The 20,252-nt window shown below is 40.7% G+C and overlaps 2 protein-coding genes across 2 annotated transcripts in view; one reads left to right on the forward strand and one right to left on the reverse strand.

The window, feature by feature from the left end:
- The window catches only part of RPA1 (replication protein A1), a 25,916-nt gene extending 5,752 nt beyond the window's left edge, over positions 1-20,164 (reverse strand). The window contains exons 1-15 of the mRNA XM_009287062.2: positions 20,066-20,164; positions 19,692-19,739; positions 19,340-19,418; positions 18,674-18,782; positions 17,759-17,847; positions 13,093-13,179; positions 11,289-11,424; positions 10,267-10,369; positions 9,078-9,146; positions 8,739-8,931; positions 7,493-7,632; positions 5,732-5,880; positions 4,298-4,430; positions 3,068-3,244; positions 1,661-1,768 (exon numbers count right to left, since the gene is read on the reverse strand). Of these exons, the coding sequence (XP_009285337.1) occupies positions 1,661-1,768; positions 3,068-3,244; positions 4,298-4,430; positions 5,732-5,880; positions 7,493-7,632; positions 8,739-8,931; positions 9,078-9,146; positions 10,267-10,369; positions 11,289-11,424; positions 13,093-13,179; positions 17,759-17,847; positions 18,674-18,782; positions 19,340-19,418; positions 19,692-19,739; positions 20,066-20,098 (1,653 nt within the window). The 5' untranslated portion in view covers positions 20,099-20,164. The remainder of the gene's footprint in view (positions 1-1,660; positions 1,769-3,067; positions 3,245-4,297; positions 4,431-5,731; positions 5,881-7,492; positions 7,633-8,738; positions 8,932-9,077; positions 9,147-10,266; positions 10,370-11,288; positions 11,425-13,092; positions 13,180-17,758; positions 17,848-18,673; positions 18,783-19,339; positions 19,419-19,691; positions 19,740-20,065) is intronic.
- SMYD4 (SET and MYND domain containing 4) overlaps positions 20,097-20,252 on the forward strand; it is a 6,417-nt gene continuing 6,261 nt past the window's right edge. The window contains exon 1 of the mRNA XM_009287537.1: positions 20,097-20,249. Coding sequence (XP_009285812.1) covers positions 20,097-20,249 — 153 coding nt within the window. The remainder of the gene's footprint in view (positions 20,250-20,252) is intronic.

Raw genomic sequence — 20,252 nt, forward strand, 5'->3', positions numbered from 1 at the left:
ACCCTCACTTTAATACTGACCTATAAGCTCTCGGTCAGCTCCTCATCCATCCGAGGCAGAGCTCCATGCACTCCAGCTGGTCACTGACATAGAGGGCAACACCCCACTCCTCGCCTCTCCTGCCCAATCATAGGAGCCATCCCACTACGTCTCCGTGATGCCAATAAGACCGTAATCATTCTTGTATGCAAGTTACAGGTTCTTGTATGCAAGTTACAGGAAAACTAGCCCTGCTTTGCAGAAGCTGATGAGGTCTACAGCAGTGTGTCAGGACAGCCAGGACTACAGCCTCAACAATCCCTCCTCCTTCATTTCTCTCCCACAGCCAAGAAACGGGTTAACCAACAACTGGCGTATCTATGGAGCCCTAGTATCAACCAGCCTCAGCCTGGGAGCACAGCAATGCTCACGTGCAATTCAAGAACTTATTACGCTTTCCACATCATCACTGAAAAAAACAAAACAAAACCACACAGATTTTATATAGTAGACAACTAAAAATCAGGAAAAGATTATTTTGGTTAGAAGAAAGGAGAATGCAGCAGAGAAGCATATAGTGATGAAGGAAGGAAAATACTGTCTGTCAGTGTTTAATGGCTTACAACCTTAAAAACTGTTCTAATCTGTCAAAGAAAGATCACTTAAGCATCTCTGCCAGTGACCTATTTTACAAGTCATGGTTTTTGTATGACCCAAAGTTTCTGATGATATTTGGTGGGGAAAAAAGAGCCTTCAGAAGTGGGCTAACACACATTAGTTCAAAAAGCTTCCTGCCTACTTACAAAGATACATACAAAGCGTTCTGGAACTTTTTGGTTTTGTAAACAAATTTTTGGAACACGGCAGGGATAATGTTGTTAGCATTCATGGCTAAAACAGGTTTTTTGCAGATTCTCCCAATCTAAGTACAATGATAAAACAGCCTGTCCTTTCTATTGGAGTCAACATGTGTTAAAGCTGTCAGCCCTCTAAAGGCTGCAGTACTATCGACAACTAATTAGCTGTCTCTCGATGTCCAGGTGATACGGACAGGCTGATCTCCAGCTTTGAACAGCCAAAAGGGCTCAGAGGTAGACAGACTGACTGTGGGAGCAAACTATGGGGGAAACCAGGCAAATCTCTGTTCTCCAGGCAGATGGCCCGTGGAAAATAACCCTGAGGAGAGTAAACAAGTCCCTGCCAAGAACTTCACACTAGAGAGAAGCAATGATTTGTGAACTTCTAAAAGATACTGAAGTCCAACATCTGGAGAGCAATCTTGGGCTGCCAGGCCCCTGAGCTGGCCTATCACTCAGAACGGGCAAGATCAAATTCTTGCCAAATGAAGCAGAATATCCCTTTCTTTCATATGGCACTTTTGTATTTGTTTTAATAACACTGTTAATTTCCACAGTAACTACATGAACATAACCCACTGCCATTGCCACCTCTGCTGACTTCGGAGTGCTATATGTGCACACACAGGGATGAGATCAGCACTGGTGTTCCACACATACCTTACATCTTTCTCCAAGTTGCCTTCAAAGTCAACATTACAAGAATGTTTCCTTACCAGGAGGATCAAAAAGAGCAAGAAATTTGAGGGCAGCGCAACAAGGTGTATGAAACATAGTTCAACTTCTAGACGTTTACTAAAAATACAATAAGCTAGGTGACTGACCTTTTCTTTCAGTTCTCCCAGGAAAGCTGCGTTTTGCCCAAGAATGAATTCTGCTGACTCTTGGAAACAAGTCACCCACTGATACTCTAGACAGTCTGCAATGGTCACCTAAAAAACCAACAAAAACCCAAAAGGTTATTTCATGCCATTGCCTATTCCTCAAGGAAGACAGAACAAAAGAAAAATTTATTTCACAGCTATAGAGAGTTTTAAATTTCCAGTAACTATCACAGCCTTATGTACCGTACGTACTTTCCATCACCGAGGGTAGAAGGCAGCGAGTTACTACTTTTTTTTTTTTTTAAAGTGCCATAGAATGTCACAGTAACTTAACGCAAGCTAATATTGACAGTACGTTGTGTCACAGGAAAAGGCCAACAAGATCACAGTGGTACACACTGACGGATATTCAGCTCTGTTCTGCTGTCACTGATGAGCTGTGAGCAAGAACAGGTAGCCCAGAACAACAACCACCAAGGGGGACACCAGCGAGACTGCAACCTGCATTTACTTTGTACATACCCGAGTACTTGAGCATAAACACATGTAATACTATGTTATGAGGAAACTACTGAAACATTCAAGGACAAGACAGAGCAGTAAAAAGATCAAGTACTAGCCTCACGTGCATTTCCTGGCTGCTTTGACAATTAGGAAGGGGAAAATAGGAGACACGCTGTTCTGAAGGCCTTGATTGCACCTTCAGTATCCCCTTTATATTCTATGAGAATGATTCTGCTATGTAAAGTAGTTCATGCATTCCTAGAAGTTATCTGCTAGAAATTATTCAGAAGCAGTTTGTGTTTTAGTGAGACTGCAGGGATAGCTCCCTTCTCTCTGCATGCCCACCTGGCACAGCATTTCTAGGAAGCAGATACAACTCTAGCTTATAACGTAAAACAGAAGAAGGTTCAACGCTTACGGTGTAAGCGGGCATCACAATAATAATCCTCAGACAACTTTCTGAAGCAGGCTCCATTAAAGCATGAAACAGAACAATACCTACCAAAAAAATGCACTAAATATAGGTAGCAGCTGTAAAAGTGCAATTACTGCTCTCCAGAAATGCCATTTTACTTCAGTTTATCTTCACTACTGAAGAGGCGTAGGCCATCTGTACTCTGCACTGCATAGTACACTTGGAAACCAGAATCAACTGAGCTAGCATCAACTTTTTGGCAAAGAGAAAAGCTTTTAATTGGAGCACTAGGAAAACAAACTGCTAATCAGCTCAATGAAACATCCCTCGCTCAGGTACAGCATACAAGCAATTTAAATATCCTCTAACCCACAGGCACCACAGATAGACAAACAGCACTCTAACACCCCATTTTCTCGGAAGATTTCTATTTGGATGGTACAAGGAAAACAGCGAGAAACACGCTCTCCTCTAATCCATTTACTTACCAGAAGCATCATGCGGTACTTGAAGTTGGGGAATTCGCGATCACACTTTTCACAACGATACAGTCCATTTTGTTGGTCTATCACTTTCTTATTGCAATCCTGAGAGGGACATGCCTGGTACATACAGTTCTCTTTGCGCAGATGTACGACTGTGCCCACACAGCTAAAATAATCCGCCTAGGAGAGTGAGTGTGCAACATTAGCCTCAAAATATTCAATGTTTTCCAATTCTGAATTAAGTACAAAGCAAGGCATCCATACTTGGATATTTAGGATTAGAAAGCTTAACAGCTATGGATTATTGGGAAACTGTAAATCAACCCTTCTGTTGCAATCATTTTCAAGCTTCCATTATGTTAAATAAAGCCCCTACAGCAAGATTATTTTGTGTTTCCATTGCAGGAAACTCCAATTGCTAGGCTTTCTTTAGATAAAGCGTATTTGCTTCTCCATTGTGCCTGTTCAAATCTCTACTTTTTCACAGGATTAAGATTCTGCACTTTCCTATGCTTCTTTTGGGAGCCAATACAAAAACCAGAAAGCCTACTGTGTAGTCTTACAGATAAGCATTTGATTAAACTATAGCCTACAGAACAAAATACCCACTCACCATACTAAAATAATCATCCTAATGGCTTAAGACCACGGTCAAGTCTTAAGCAACAGATGAACAGAGGTTGCTTAAGAAGCATGTGCAAAAAATCTCACAGAAAATAGCTGAATTACAGGTAAAGTTTTTTTCCTTAGATAGAAGTTCTTGCGTATCCTGAATGGCTCAGTACTTAAGTTTGGGAAAAAAAAATTAAAAATAAGTCAAGAAGCAGTATAAGCCTAGAGAGGTTACTGGACTGGAACGCCAGAGACCTGGGTTTTATTCCTAGCTTTTCTATTGACCAAGTGTGCACCCTTGAAAACCACTTCCTCCTAATGCACCTGTTTCTCCTAGAACATTTTGTGCTATTTATATAAAGATCTTTGGGGTGAACTTCCCCCCGCCCCCATTTATACAAGGCTTAGAATTCTCTTGCAAACATAGTATCATGTTGCAACATCAGCAACAAGCTTGAATTTTTTGGAAAAAAAAAAGCTATTTAATAGCATAAATTCTGACAGAGTAAGCACATACTGCTCAACAACTGGAATACTTCAATAAGCAGAATGCCTGCATAAAGTCTAGCTTTTTATTTTGTCCCCAATACACAAGGCTTGTACTCAGTGGCCATGCTTTACCTTATCTCCTTGCCCCAAGTTCTCAGATTTGGCTTCAAACAAAGTTTTCCAGTTGGTATTCACCCCAGGTGCTGGCCCACCCCTCACATCAGAGATGGAGGTACATTCCAGAAGCTGCCCCTCAGAATCAAACCTGGAACCACAAAGATGCACTTCTATTTTTGGATAGCAGACCATACAGACTTATCAAAAGCTTACATTTAGTTTCATGTACTTAATACATGAGGGATTTTTTTTATCAATGATTGCAAAGGAAACAATTACAGTAATTTGTGTATATTGCAAACAAAAACAGCATTTCAGAATAAGTTAATAGTCCAACTTAATTAGCACAGTATTTTATAAACCCACAAAAGGAGGACAGCTTTGTTCTATATAACTGCCAGCTAGTGGTCAAACCACACACTACATGCTTCTTAAAGGCAGGCAGATAACAAGATTTAAGGGCATCAAGATATTTCCATAATTAAAATTAAATTACATGGTACCATTATCTTCGCAGCAGCTTCGAAAGAAAAAGCAAATAGCAGTGAACAGATTATGCTTCCTCTGTTAAAATAAGAAAGCACTGCATTTCAGCAAAAGGTTGTACTGCCATCCCATTCTGGTGTTTTTTTGCAATTTGAGAAACACACCAACAAGACTCAAAAACTGAACTTAATTAAAGTGTGACAGTAATAGCCAAGACCCACAAACAATTTTATCTTCGACAACCCTCTGAAGTATGGGAGAGCCACAGCTCAATGACAAATGGAGAATGCCTTTATAGTTTGCCCACGTTTGGGTGATTTAACTAGAACCCGAAAACCCAGGATTCACAAATCTGATGCTGTCGGCCCTTAACCCTATTCGTACATACACCACGTGTCACCATACTAGTAGTTATAGCAGACAATTTAGCAACTACCTACGGTAGAAGCAACGAGCCACCAAGAAATCACTTTGTTTTCCTGACAACAATAAAAATGTTCTTTTGCTATCTGAAAAATATCTGATAAGGACTAGACACTGGAAGAAGTCAACACAGTTCCTCCAGTCCATACTAACAGAGTGGGTATCAGATTCCACACAATGGAAAAAGCCTGTTAAAAAGAAAAAAAAAAAATACTGTTCTCTCAGATAATGCTTCAGAAAGCAGAGCTGGTCAAGTCTGATTTCATGCTGCCTTCCAAGGCTTTGGGTCAGCATGCACTACTCCTATTTCCATTTTTCAAGGTCTGTCATGGAATTATAAGTTTTTGAATTGAACAATTTAAAAAGGACAGCCTTTCAGGCTCTAGTGCTTTCAGGGAAGAGAAGTTTCTATAACCCTGAAACCCACATCCTCTGCTACCTTTCTTCAGTACTATACAGACTGCTGAAGTACAGAGAAACAGCATAAAACAAATACTCTGCAGCAGGCTGGAATATATCAACATAAACACACGCTCATACCATCCTCGGAGCTTAAAAGCCTCTGGGCTATCAGGGTTGATGACAACTGTACTCGAGGACAGGACAGACAGGCTTCTACCACCAAAATCAGAGACTCGGGCTCCTTTGATGGCTATCACAGGTTGTCTAGAACCATCAAACTGTTCAGCCTGCATGTGTGAAAACACAGAAAACGTTAGTAGCACACTACAGTAAAGGTACTGAACTTGTGGTCATAATTCACAGGTTAGAAGGTAAGGTTTTAAACAATATCACTAGGAGTTTAAGAAAAGGCAGCTAACAATTAAAGCTGTAATCCTAACAGCCCATTTCCTGGGGAACCAGAGAATCCTTAAGTCACACCACTGGTTTGGGGGGTGCGGGGGGAAGGATTGGTACTCTCCATTAGAAGTTTTACACAAGGATTTTAGAAAGGGAGATGGGTTATGGGAACGGAGGTTTCTCCAAACAGGGGACATTCTTTGGTCAGATTAGACTCTTCAGGAGATGAAACAACTCTCTTGGCTTGATTGAGCCAATCATGTCTATTCTATTGCAACTTAAAAGGTAGAAGTGTAGGTGTGCTGACCAAACACTTTTCCCCCGACTTTCCATTTTCTGTTTTTAATCTCATAAAGCTGCTTTAACGCTGTTCAATTGCCATCAGTTTGTTATCTGAATAAAGTTTGACACTGACAAAGAAGCTCTTGGCATGAGAGAGGTTTTGATTTTCTGGACCCCACACCACTTAGCAAGCAAGGGGAGGATCATGTGCTTAAATATTACAAATGAGCTGGAGCTAGCAGTGGCATTCACTATATCCATGAGACGCAAAAAGAACACAAAACATATCCCAGCAGTCAGGGCAATGACTGTTATAAAGGAGATACAGATTCTAACCCTAACTGTGCCAGCTGCAAGCCATACGTCACTTCCCCTCAGTGCTTCTTGTTGTCTCTATTCTACAAGGAAGCAAACAGATTTAACTTTGTAAAATGCAGACCCTGATCTCTGTTGGAAGAGTTATGCCAGGAACTGATTACCAGTAGCCTCTCCTATAACAACCTGGTTCAACCTCAAAACTTTGTGATATTGAACTTCAGTTTACTTCATTTATATCAGCAGATGTTTAATGGTGTTTAGCTACCTACAATATCAGTGCACTTGATCATTTAGCCATAAAGCATCACTGTCAAGCTGGCAGGATCACTCCCATTTTATAGACCGGAACATAAATCCCTAAGTATCTACAACACTGCTGGAAAACAAAGTAGCCTGTTAAAAGGATAAAGAAGCAGTTTACTGCAACTACTCAAACTTTCAATTCCAAGGCTCTGATGCTTTAAACCCCTAGTCTGAGATACAGCCTCTCAACCCCCTAGTTAAGCAGCAATTTATGCAGGGTAACATGCATCCCACCCTACAAATAAAATTAATCTCAAATGAGACAGCCATAGCCACCGGGCTTTTCCATAATCAAACTGCAACTCGTATCCTTTCCTAAACCAGAAGCCTGTTACCTTCAGTCTTTGGGCCTGAGACATAATGTCTGCAGTTGTTCGGAACACGTTAGTCAGATCATGTCAGCAGTTTGTCAGAGAAAGGTTAAGAACATCACACCTGAATGAAACCAGACAGTCTTTCACCTTCTCTCTGCCCCTGATCCTTAAACACCCAGGACTCTGTCTCAGTGCTATGCCCATCTTGGATGACAACAGCACACTCATTTCCTCACCCTACACAAAGGGACCTTTGCTTAAGAACAGGTAAAAGAGCACATACCTCACTTCCCCATAGTGTAGCTGTCACCAGTTTCCCTGATGTATCCATCAGATGCACGTTCCTCTTTGATACCTCCCTATTGTTAGCTTTCCTTGTAATTTTAGTGACATCTTCATAGCTCTTACAAATTCCAATTACATCTGAAAAACAGTTACAATTTAGTTAGAGTTACTCAAGGGTCACAATTGGGTAATACAAGATCACAAGAGAAGAATTCAAACCTACTGTCAGATTTTTACCTTGTATCCTAGCTCCCTATTCAAATCAAATTTGATATGGAAATTAAGTGTATTATGGTAGGAATGCTCCACTACAGAACTCTTCAGTGCTTTAATTTTGTTGATGAATTCATTAAGATATTCATGAATGCAAGCCTCACCACATTAGCAAGAACAAGGCATTGTACTATCTTTTCCTATCACATTCTGTCAAAGGACTTCAGCCCTCATCCTGTAGCACACTCTTGCTGTTGAAGCACAGATCTCTCAGGCAAGGGGCTTCAAAGTGACTGTAACACAACGAAGCAACTGGCTAATGCCTCCACTGCAGCTCCGTGACAGGAAGCTGCAACTTAAGCAAGTCTGCATGTTTGGGTAGTAAGAGCTAACACAATCCCCTTTGCACTGCCTAAAAATATACCATTTTTAATATTACAGATCTACCTTTAAAATTCCTAGCTGAATACCTCTGAATCACAGGCATCTTGTGCCTGTGAAACCTGAGAACCCTCGCCCCCACCCAAGCCTCTGATTTTTCCGGAGTACTCTGCCCAACAAATTACAGAAAAACAAACCTCCAATACTTCACAAAGCAAGCCAAAACAGTCATGCAACTTGGACCTGGATGCAGTGAATTATGCCAAAATCACTACAGAGATAATTAGATAGTGAAAGAAAGCAAGACCACGGAAGGTATGAAATGCACACCTGCTGAGCAAGGACATTTTTCTTTCAGCCCTTTTCTGTGGAAAACAGTGATCATAGTACAATAAACAAGTATCATTTACTGTCTTTAGTTTGAAGCACAAGTTCGAAGAAAAACCATTATATATTGTTAGCAGAACAGGGAAAAGACATCTTAACAGGAAAATTGCCCGAGGTATTTTTAATGGCAACCATTACTGGATAACTTCATTTAAGAGATCACAACACTCCAAGCATTGTATGCTCACTCCCTCCCCAGTATTCAGGACACAAAAGTAAAACTTCAAAGCTTTAGAGCTTGCAATTTTGCTACTTAGACTGACCAACAATTGAGTCTTTGGGTGTGTTCTCCAAGTCAGAGATGGATACAAACTCAAACTGAACAGATGGAAGATGCTGGGCATCATCACAGGGCACAACTGAAGTCTCATTAGTGAATGTCATCTCATAGTCATTCTTAACAGCTGTATATTGCTTGTTAGCAGTCTTCAAAATGCCTTTGGTAAAATAATATACCTACAGGAGAAAGCAATGAAACAGAGGATATTAGCACAAGTCAGACAGAGAAAATAGATTGTGTGCACCTTTAAAAAAAACTTTGCTATGCTCAAGTTCCTCTTTCCTAGCTCATGTCAGTCTATGAAAGCACAATGCTACCATACCTTGTTCAATTCAATGAGTGGAAAGAACTTGTCTGCTTGATCATTGAACGCAGTAGCTCTAATCTCACCCTGCAGGAAAATAGGAGAGCTGGTCAGAACTGAAATTTGGCGTGAAAAAAAATAAAAAAAAATCTTTGCAATGTTAAGTGGCATCAGTCCTACAGACAGAGCGTGGTCTGCCAGGCTAGCTCCAGGCATGTGAGAAACAAACAACATTCTCCTCACATTTGCAGTTATAGTTAAAACGACATATTCTACACCTGACCATCAAATCTCATATTCAAGTCTCATTAGTATACCTAGAGCTTCAGAATGAAATGCACAAGAACTGCATATATATATCATATATACACCTCTGAAAAGGTACTCGTAAAACTGGCATTAATTGCCATTACATGCAAAAAAAAAAAATCAAATAGATCATGCAGCTCCACGAGTTAGCACACAGTATATTGTGGTATCTCCCACTCATACCTGATGTCAAGTCTTTAAGTAAGAATTAGTAACAGTTATAAACTCACTAGATATAAATATTGTTTTTAAAAAAATTTGAATACAGACAGTATGCAGAGAAAACAAATGGCTGATGACAACATGTTACATTATTAACCTCACATTTTATACTAAACATAATGTAGCAGAATCTTGTTTGTTTTCATGACAGAAGGCTGTAATTTGATAAGAGGTTTGACAAACTGCAAGTTTAGTTAGATTAACCAGATACCGTTCCCCAATGAAGCCACAGATGAAATTTCCTAGTATTACAATAATTTGTACTCCGATTTCCTCATGAAAATGAAAGCTTATAACTTGGAGGCAATGCTCCTCTCACTCCTTGTTTTGTAATGTGTATCTAAGCAAGGATGAGACCTCATTCTCGAACTACAGGAAACCACCACAAACCTAAGTACTGTCAGTTTCCATAAACAACTCTATTTTGAAGCTGCAAAAATTTAGTCACACGCTATAGACTTTGATGAAAAATAATCAATAATACCATACATTTAAGACTTCATTCTGGATAAAAACTGGGTCATTGATGCTCTACTTAATGAATACAGGAACACAAGCTTCAGTCGTAATAAAAAAAACATTGCCTATAATACACTTTATTTCTTCTATTCTGTGTTTACGAAAGGTTCATCAGGATCTGACGTACATTATCTTTTTCTCAACATATGACACTTACGCTTTCATCAACTAGCTCTATAGAGAAGAGTTTTCCTTCACCACGGGAGTTGCTCCATGTGCGGATCTGGCCTTTTTGGGTAACACGAGCACAGATGGTCCACCTGAAACCGTGCAAGAAATCACTGTTCTGTGTCTTTTTTTTTTTTTTAAAAAGAGATTGAATTTACAAGCTTTTGGAACTGGAAGGTCACTATTTAAAAGCCAGAATCTTTCCACTGCACCTCAGCAGCTCTACCTGCTTTTCTGCTGCATTCTGTTTTAATGGCCTAGACTATTAAAGGCAGAAAGTTGTAGAGAAAGCAGCAACAAAGCCAGCCATAAAGCATCTAGTATGATAACAGTAGTGAACAATCCTTCTGCATAGAAGCAGGCCTCAAGTCTTTTACTCTTCTAGGGTACATTTCTCATACAGCAGTTTGCCTGTTCTGAAAAGCCATGCTAGAACTCAAGAGCTCAACTACAGGATTCGCATTTAACTTGGGTAATCAAATCAGTTTGCATAACTTAAAAATGTCATTCACAACGTAATTACATCCTCATGCTTTTCAACAGAGCAGTAGCCAAAGCGAATAGCTTACTGAGCTGTTTTGTCATTAAGTTACCAAAAAGAAGGTTGCTTTAGGAAAAAAAGAGAAATCAATTGATTTTCAACTATTAAAAACCTATCAAGCTCAGCAGAGTAACTTCACCAAGACAATGCAAAGGCAAATCTCAGATTGTCAGTGTTGATGAAATTAAAACAAACAAACCAACCTCCCCCCCCCCAAAAAAAACCCAAACAAGAAACAAAAAACAAACCAAAACCTGTACAGCTGTTTTTGCGGAGGTTTTGTTTGTTTGTTTTTTGGGGGGGGTGCTTTTGTTGTTATTGTTAGTTTTGTTTGTTTGAAGTTAACCAATAAACTCAAAAGAACTCAAAGAATGATTTCACAGAGGTTTATACACGAGAAAGCAAAAAGAAGCCATTGTTCCTTCATGCCTGTGACATTGAGTAACACCTGGCACACCACAATAACTCACTTAGATTGGTATGGGTTCAGGCTGGCAATCGGCACTACTTTGGCCTGCAATCCCCCTGGTGTCTTCACTGAGCTGGGAGCACTCTCTTTACCAAACTGGTTTGAGGGAGCATGGTACTTTGGAGCAGCAGCAGGACCTTTCAAAAACCACAACAAAAGCATAAAGAATTTCAGCCTTGCAGACAAAAGCCAGGTTAAAACCAACTCGTGGTGCGAAGTCAGGCAGAACTTCTCCCACCACGCTATGGGGGGCTACACAGAAGCCAAAGTTATACTTAACACTGGGTAGGCACTTAAAGCTCCATTCATTGTGCTATGTGGGCACCACAGAGTGGCTAAAAGTTTGTTGAATCACTTCTGCTCTTGGTCACATGTATTTTCTAGGCTGCAAACTGCTGCAGAAGAGACATTCTCAGACCTTTAGAGGTCTACCCTGGAAGTGGAGATGTGTCCAGAGTCCATCACTTAAACATGGTCTAAGCGGGAAGCAACTAGTTAGCAGTAAATTCTCTAAAATATGGCACATCAAGCTTTAGATCTACACCATTTGGGGGAACAACTAAGGAATGGTAGCCCACAACCAAATAATTTCCTGACATAAAGCAATACTGCTCATTCTAAACTGAATCTTGTCAATGTATAAGCATAGAACTCTTATGATCAGCTTTAAGTGCAGGAAGGAAGAGCTTGTCTTCTGCTGCAGTAAGCAAGTGTCAAAATTTTACTATTTCAAAATACTTCTTAAATGCAGGGGTAAAGAATACAGGCCTTTTTGGGTAACACGAGCACAAATGGTCCACCTGAAACTGTGCAAGAAATCACTGTTCTGTGTCTTTTTTTAAAGAGAGATTGAATTTACAAACCTTTGGAACTGGAACGTCACTGTTTAAAAGCCAGAATCTTTCCACTGCACCTCAGCAGCTCTACCTGCTTTTCTGCTGCATTCTGTTTTAATGGCCTAGACTATTAAAGGCAGAAAGTTGTAGAGAAAGCAGCAACAAAGCCAGCCATAAAGCATCTAGTATGATAACAGTAGTGAACAGCAGTTTGCCGTTCTGAAAAGCCATGCTAGAACTCAAGAGCTCAACTACAGGATTCGCATTTAACTTGGGTAATCAAATCAGTTTGCATAACTTAAAAATGTCATTCACAATGTAATTACATCCTCATGCTTTTCAACAGAGCAGTAGCCAAAGTGAATAGCTTACTGAGCTGCAAGAATACAGACAGGTTAAAGCAGTACCAAGAGCTAGGACTGACAACTTTTTTGCTTCGAAAAAAGTCTACAGGCTGACATTTAAATTGACTGCCTTTTTCAGCATGTCACTATTTAAAGTCTTGATCAAAAAAACGTATTTATAGCTGTACTATCAAATAATTTCAGTCCTGTAACACCTAAACTGTTTGGCCTCAACATCTCAGCATTAGTAACACACCTGTTGGCCAGCTCCAAACTGTAGCCTACTTGGGTGTCCACAGAGCACTGTTTCAAGAACGCAAAATTGCATCAGACTAGATGTTCAGTTTACACTGCTTCATCAAAGTTGTTTCCTATTTTTTTTCCCCTTGGGGAAGAGGAGGGAAGGGGGACAGACTTTTTTTTTTCCTCCCCTTTTTAAAAATGTATTATTAAATCCAAGTGTACAGTAGCCTCTTGAGAGAGTTCACCTTGTCAAGCTATGGGTTAGTCTTTAACGGAGTCTTTCTTGTGCAACACCATTATAGAAAGGATCTTTCTTAAATTTAAGCTGTAGCTTTGCACTGCACAAATGGAAACCAGAATTCCTGCCCAGGATTACTCTTACCTGCTACTGCCAAATTGCTGTTTTGTTGCTGTGGTTTGCTGGGTGCTGGGTTTGCTGCTGGAGCTGAAGGACGTTGCTGCCCTTGCCCTGGTAAACAAATGGAAAGAGACCATATAGTACAGTAGGGAGCACAGTAATTAAAACTACCCTTAAGCTTTTTTAGAAAATAAGGCTTGCATGAAAAAAATAATTTAAAACACAGAGAATACACGCTAAAATTCAGGTGTTATAAGACACAGCAGTAGCAAGCTATCTGTTGAACAATATTACCATGGAAGAATTTCAGTCAGATCTCTTTCATCAAGCAACTGCTTTCTACTTTGAAAGAATTCAGGGTTGACAGTTATTTAAAAGGACAGCACTGAAGTAATCTTGACAACTTCTCAGTTTTTACAGGCTGCTATTGCTCTGACAGCTAGTTTCTGCTACTACCTAACAGCTAAGATAAAAACCGTAGGAGAATTCCCTCTTAAAACTCACAAAGGGCCAAAACCCCACTGGGTAAAGTCAAACCTGAAATTAACACAAGACAAAGACCACACCTGCTGCATTTTATTTCCAAAATATGAAGATATTTAATGCGGGGATGATGGAGTCTTAATTTCAGCATTCACCGGGGCTCCTCTTGGGACACAGGAATATATTGCATAGGGAGCAAAGTGATGCCATAGTAAGTACATATCGTACTTTTTTTTAGATTCCCGGACTTTTATTTGCCTTATATTGATCATAAATTACAAGAGAAAGAGCAGAGTGATATATCTAGAAAAATAGTACATTAGAAGACTAATCTACAGTTCAAAAATTTGAATTATTTTACAGAACAATTGTCCTATCATATTTTGCCCCCAGATGAAAAAACATCCAACATTTTTTGTCTTTTTGGATGCAGCTAACTCTTAAAGCCATCGGTTTGCAGAATTCCCAGGCCTGAGCAGGCAAAGCCCCCCTGATTTGGGGCGTGAGGATTAAGATAGTCCGAGAAAGTGGAAAAGGTCAGACCTAGCCCATAAGCATCACGAGGAACAAAAGCAGAGAATCCCAGAACAGAATGGCAAGGAAGGATGGCACAGAAGTAAGGTAAAGGAGCAGAAGCAACCCAAGGAGACCCTGATGTAGCGTTGCCTGACGTTGTGTGGTCTACAGAGGTAACCCTCTGGTTATTTTCAATCCAAAACAAGGTCCTTGCACAAAACCAATCTGCTCCTCTAACTTGCCGCAGTAGAGTCACATCGGTGAACTAGTGACAGCAGTCTCCCTGGCAACAGAGTGATGTCAAACAGCAATGTGTATTTACTGCAGAATCCACTAGATGGAGAAGCCAGATTTCACCCTTCCTCAGCTGCCTCAGGTACTCGAAGGACCCAGTCAGGGTCAGTGCTCAGCACCCCAAATTCATTTTGTGTGAGAGGAGAACAAGGAAAAAAACCCAGCAAAACACATTAAGAGAAAAATACATCTGGTCAGGGAAAGAATATTCAAGAAGAACAGGAATGTGCACATGAAACAGCAAGAGACTTCCTTGCTACTTTTGTTCCAAATGTTTTTTTCCCTAGGACTTTTTAACTAAAAAACCCCACCAAAAACCAAACAAAAGACCACTGCATACATTAGAACACTTGTGTATTATGAAACACAAATTCACGTTTTAATGGCTGCCTACCCTGTGCATGTGTTCAAATACGGAAGTAACAGAAATATCTCTCCAATTTTCTCACTTGTAGAGTCTAGGGACTCCTAAACTATGATTTTTGGTGGCTGGTGGCCTACAGATCACTTAAGGTGCTCAGAAAACTGACCCCTCTGCCTGGTTTTCGCTGTTAGTTTCTATTAGCAGAAGCTGAAAAACTTGAAATACCTGATCACATTTCTGCTATGTATGCTAGGTTAGTCAGCCCCAAGACCTTTGGCCAAAGCTAGCCACACAGCCCACTCTAACATAATAGCCGCGTAACGGCAGTCCTCTGCTTCCAATAATCTGTTACCAAGAGGTACTGCTACAGTGCCATGGTGACAGAAGACCTGTCCCAGAACTGAGCAGCAGCATGGCACGGGGGGGGGGAAGAAAATGCACTTTGTAAGAATGCACACCAAATCACAATAGCGGGAAGGGCAAGAAGAAAGAGTTCAAGTGAATGTATAAGTATACAACGTTTCAACACTGAAAGATTAATGACAGAAGTTAAACGTAAGTAGCAGGTCATTGTCATAGTAAGAAGAAAGTCCAGCATCAGAGTAACCTGAATGAGGTTAACGACAGTAATAACACTACCACCTAGTTTTCAACAAGAACTAAACTGCTCAATCTTAATTTTCAATACTATTATGAAACGCTGCCTGAAAAGTTTTTATGATACGTATTAAGAAGATTGTGTCTCCAGCGTCCTTGTTAGGCAGATTAACCTCCTACTGCTCAAGCGTAAAGTGGCCAAAAGCCAGCTTCTCACTCCCCGGGTCCTACTGTGGTATTACAGTCTAGGAAATTCCTTGATCCTAGGTCTAGCAATTTGAGATCTGTATTTCAAGTAGGACTAAACATTCTTTTTAAAATACCTGAACTTTTTTTTCCATGAAAACCACAAAGCGCTCTTAGATACTCATTCTGCATTAGCTGAATGTTCCTCAAAAATACAATCTCTCAATATATACAGGAACTTAAAGAATCTGCAACTTGAAATACACCTCTGCCATTTTATCAAGGCCTTGATGACAAATCAGGCAGCCCCGCAGAGCAGAAAGGCTGGGTTAAGCACACTTAATCTAAACTATTACCGTCTTCTGTAACTGAAACCTTATTTAGTATCAAATAAAAGGGTATGAAGTCTGCAGAATAACGTCAGTGTTAAAATGAAATACACAACATCAAATTCGGCATCTCTTAACTACCTAGTACAAGACCACACTTACTATGATCATAGACCTGTAACATCTCCGAAAGCATTTAGATTTGAAAACTTCATTGCCAAGTACTTTTGTAAGGCCAAATGAAGAACACAACTTTGATCAAAGTCATGGTAATTTTACCAAAATTTATAGACTTAAAGGTATATTTTCAGCTCAGTTCTGTAAGATATCACATTCCCAGTCGTTTCTAAGCAACAATACGATAACTGAAAAACACTATAGTTCACAAGCTCTTGTATCACACAAGCAAGGGAAGTGGGAGAAAGGCACAAAACAGTCTGCTCAATAGCTGTTCTAAAAATCTTGGTCTCTACAGCAACTGTGGGATTAAACCATAAAATCTGAGATGTCAACACATTTTTTAAACAGCAATTAGCTAAGTAACTATCAAAGGAACAAAGGATTCTTTAGGCTCATTTAACAAACGCCCCTCTAATTCCCTAGAAAAAAGAAAAGTTAATGAAGAAAGATGTCTTTGCAATGAAGTCTAATTTCTACTTCGATTAGTAAAGTATATTTTTAACCAGAATAGCAGTGTACCTACCACAACTGTTTGTCAAAAATATCCTACAGAAAATTGTTGCCACTAATGTGTGGTCCCTTAGTAATAAAAATATATTAATTCACTTCCATCTGGAAAAAAAAAAAATTCTGCAAGAAGAGCTATTTGCTATTTGAGCCATTATCTGTATATACGTCAATGACAGAGCTGTTCAAATATTTTCTTTAAGCGCTTATTATCCTCTCTCTTTTTTAAAGATCAGAACTGGAAGAACAGAACATACTTTTGAACATATCTCGGGGGGGGGGGGGGGGGATTTATTTTATAAAAACAATAAAAATGTTTGCCTGAGAACTGTAAGCTCAGCACATGAAAATGAAGAACACAATTTGAAAATGAAGAACACAATTACTTATGCAACATAATAAAGCCAAAAGACTCATGGCAGGTCAGACTAAGGTCCACCGAGCGCATCATCATTTTTCAGATGGCAGGGTAGGAACGGGTGCTTAGAAGTCTGTACGCCGGCCGTGTTTTCATACCAGTCTCTCATTCTCATCTATGTACTTTGAGCAATCTAAGTTTTAGTGCTTCCTGAAGCTAACATTCATGCAGAGGATGCATTGTTATGTTTAACAGCCTTTAATGGATTTTTCTTTCACGTCTAATTGCTTTCTGAACCTGTGCCAATTTTTGGCAGCTACCTCAACAAGTTCCATAATTTAACTATGCACTGTTTGGGGGTGCGGTACAGCCTTTGTTTTAAAACCACTACCTGACAATATGAGAACTAAAGAGCATCAAATGAACGTAGAAAAGAGAGAGAGATTCATCATTCTTTATTCATCCCCTCCATGCCATCTTATACTTTCATAGATCGTTATTACATCTTCCTCCTGCTGTTTTCTTTCCAGACAGAAGAAATTATAATCTATTTGATTACTCGTTATGAGGAGACATAGAATAGCTTCCGCATACTTACTGGAACTCTAGGTAGAGACCACTAATGTATAATAAAAACCTGTCAATGTTATCATAAGGTATAGATACTTCCCAATACCATGCAGAGACTGAAGCTTCAGCCATGTTGTAGAGTTTACGAACAAAACCCATTTTGTGTTACACCAATAGAAAGGATTTTCAAGATCTGGACATCGCTGTTCCAGGCATAAGAAAGCTGAACATGCCTGACTGCTTCTTTTTAAATGAAAAGAAAACACCTTTCTGAATAGGTGCCTGTTCTTTATAGAGGACACTCACCTTCATTGTATGGCACTGGATTGCCAATATTCCCACCAACCTTATCAGCAGTTTTCAGAACATCTAAATCCATCAGTATAACCACTCTCCTACAAACACAGAACAGACAGCAATAAAGACTTTCACTCCCTCTGCAAGTCTATCAGGCTCTGAATATTCTTTGTGTGCAGATAAGAGAACCAACCATTAGGGGCTGATTCTTTGGATGAGGGATCTGGAAGACAAAAGCTTTCCACTGTCAACTTAACCCTCTCATGAGGTACAAGTAGGCTTGAAACAGCATCACATTTCATCAAGGACTGAATGGGTACACAAAAATGGCTTGAAACAACATAGTGCTTTAAAAGCATCAAAACCATGCCAGATTTTAGAAGAGAAAATATATTCCCTGCCTCGAAAGAAGTTATATTCCCTCCACAAAAATGCTGAATAAAAAAAAACATGGAACCTCAGTTCATATTCTCCTAGATGGATACATAGTTTTTCTATAATCAATTCACTCAGATCCCTTCTCATTTTGCAGTATCCTACCTCCCTTCCCTCAAATTTTCAAAAAAGACAGACCAGATTCCACGACACCCAAGTAACAAGAAATCTTCACTGTTTCTTTTCCACAGCAGATAATTTTAAGAGACTTTTAATGAAACGTTGTACAATTTGGAGTATTCCAACTAGAAACTTTAAATTACTAAATCACTGTACTAGACATATCTGAACCCACTGCAGTCACATTCTGTAGTTTTTTTTATTTCTGCTATTGCTTGTGCTATGCACTTTCCCTCCTGCACCTAAAGACGGAGTATTTTCAGATTAATCCCAATCAAAAGCATTTGGCCTCTGCTTAGTCACAAAGGACAGAGCACCCACTAGCGCAGCTGCCTTTCTGTAGAACTGTACTTTAAGAAACATATATACCTTCCATCCTTCAGGGTGTTGACAATGAATTTGTTAACCCGGCAAATACATTGGGCTGACATGCGTTCCTCTTCCACCAGAAAGTTCAGCTGTGTCGCCAACATGAAAGCTGCAGAAATAGAAGAAAAAACAATGAAACAATTAACACGTGCCAGCCTTAAACGGGGCTGCCATGGCTGGCCACAACTTTGCCAGCCAGTCTGCTAGTGTTGCATTAGATCTACAGCTTGCTTAGTTAGTTAACACATAGAAAACAGTGTAACTGCTAACAAGTCACCAAAACTGAGCATAAAACTGTACTGTATTTATTCTCCAAACTTCAGAGTGCAGCGATAGCTAGAATGATCATAATCGAAGAAGTCAGAGAAAGATCAAGCTAAATTACTTTAAAATCACTGTTACAAAAACATGTATAGGTTTCTATATTTTCATTATACCCTGTAGCGAGTTAATTGCTTAAAGCTTACAAAGAAAGTTCCAGAAGAGAAGGATTTTGTCCAAGTGTTAAAATGCAGCTGCACACTTCAGAGTCTGTGGCCCCCACATAAGCCACTTTCTCCTTCAATACTCATTTCATCACTACGCACCTAAACACTAGACAGGAAACTTTAGCACCATCAGTATCTCCACACTTATAAAAACCTCACTACAGCTTGTCATACTTACAGGAGAGTGTGTTAACCCCATCACTCATCAACACTCGGTAACGCGGTGGCCCATTTCCTGTAGCAATAGCCCGTGTATTCTGTGCGGAAACAACAGATTATTAGTTCTCGTTTGTTCAGAAACTCGTCAAAAACATAAAGCGACATCGTCGGCAAATGACCTATCTATTCAGCTTTTTTTTTTGAGCGCTGATATCAAGGGGATAGCCCAAGTCACGTAAAACGAAATTAAGAAATTAAGCCAAGCCTTGCTTGGCTCCTCTGCAGAGGAAGCCTGGCTGCGCTCAGAAGCCTGTGCGGAAGCGCAGGCAGTCACTAATGGACCGGCACAAGAGGTAACGCAGAGTACTCACGATGACTTGCAGCACGGGCTTGGAGATGTCCTCCCCCCGCATTATGGCCTGGAGAAAAGAAAAAGGGACCCTCAGAAAGGTGCCGCCACCTCACTCAGGAACGCTTCGAGACCCACAGCTGAGGAGGAATTGCCGTGGAACGGCCGTCACCGCTGGACCCGGCCAGGGCCCTCCCTGCCTCCCGGGCCCGGGCCCAGCTCCGGGCCCGGTTTCTCCCCTCAGGACCGGGCCGGACTTGGTGCCCAGCTCCCTTCCCCCCCGGGCCCAGGCCGGGCCCCGTCTTCACCCCACACGCACCCCGCCCAGGACCGAGCCGAGCCCAGGCCAGGCCCCCCATCCCGCGGTGCGCGGGACCACCGGCGCGGGCCCCTCACCGCGATGGCGCCCTCGCTCAGCCGCACGTTCATGGTGCTGCGTCTCCCGCCACTCGCCGTCGTTGCCGCCAAATCCTTCCGCCGTCCGGAGCCGTGCCCTCTCCTTCCGGCGCGCCCTTACGCCAACGCCGCGCGTGACCCGGCCGACGGCAGCACAACGCTCCTATTGGCTGGCCGGCGGCGGGCG

This window comes from Aptenodytes forsteri, unplaced genomic scaffold (genome assembly GCF_000699145.1).
Source record: "Aptenodytes forsteri isolate BGI_AS27 unplaced genomic scaffold, ASM69914v1 Scaffold188, whole genome shotgun sequence".
In the NCBI taxonomy this organism is placed as follows: domain Eukaryota; kingdom Metazoa; phylum Chordata; class Aves; order Sphenisciformes; family Spheniscidae; genus Aptenodytes; species Aptenodytes forsteri.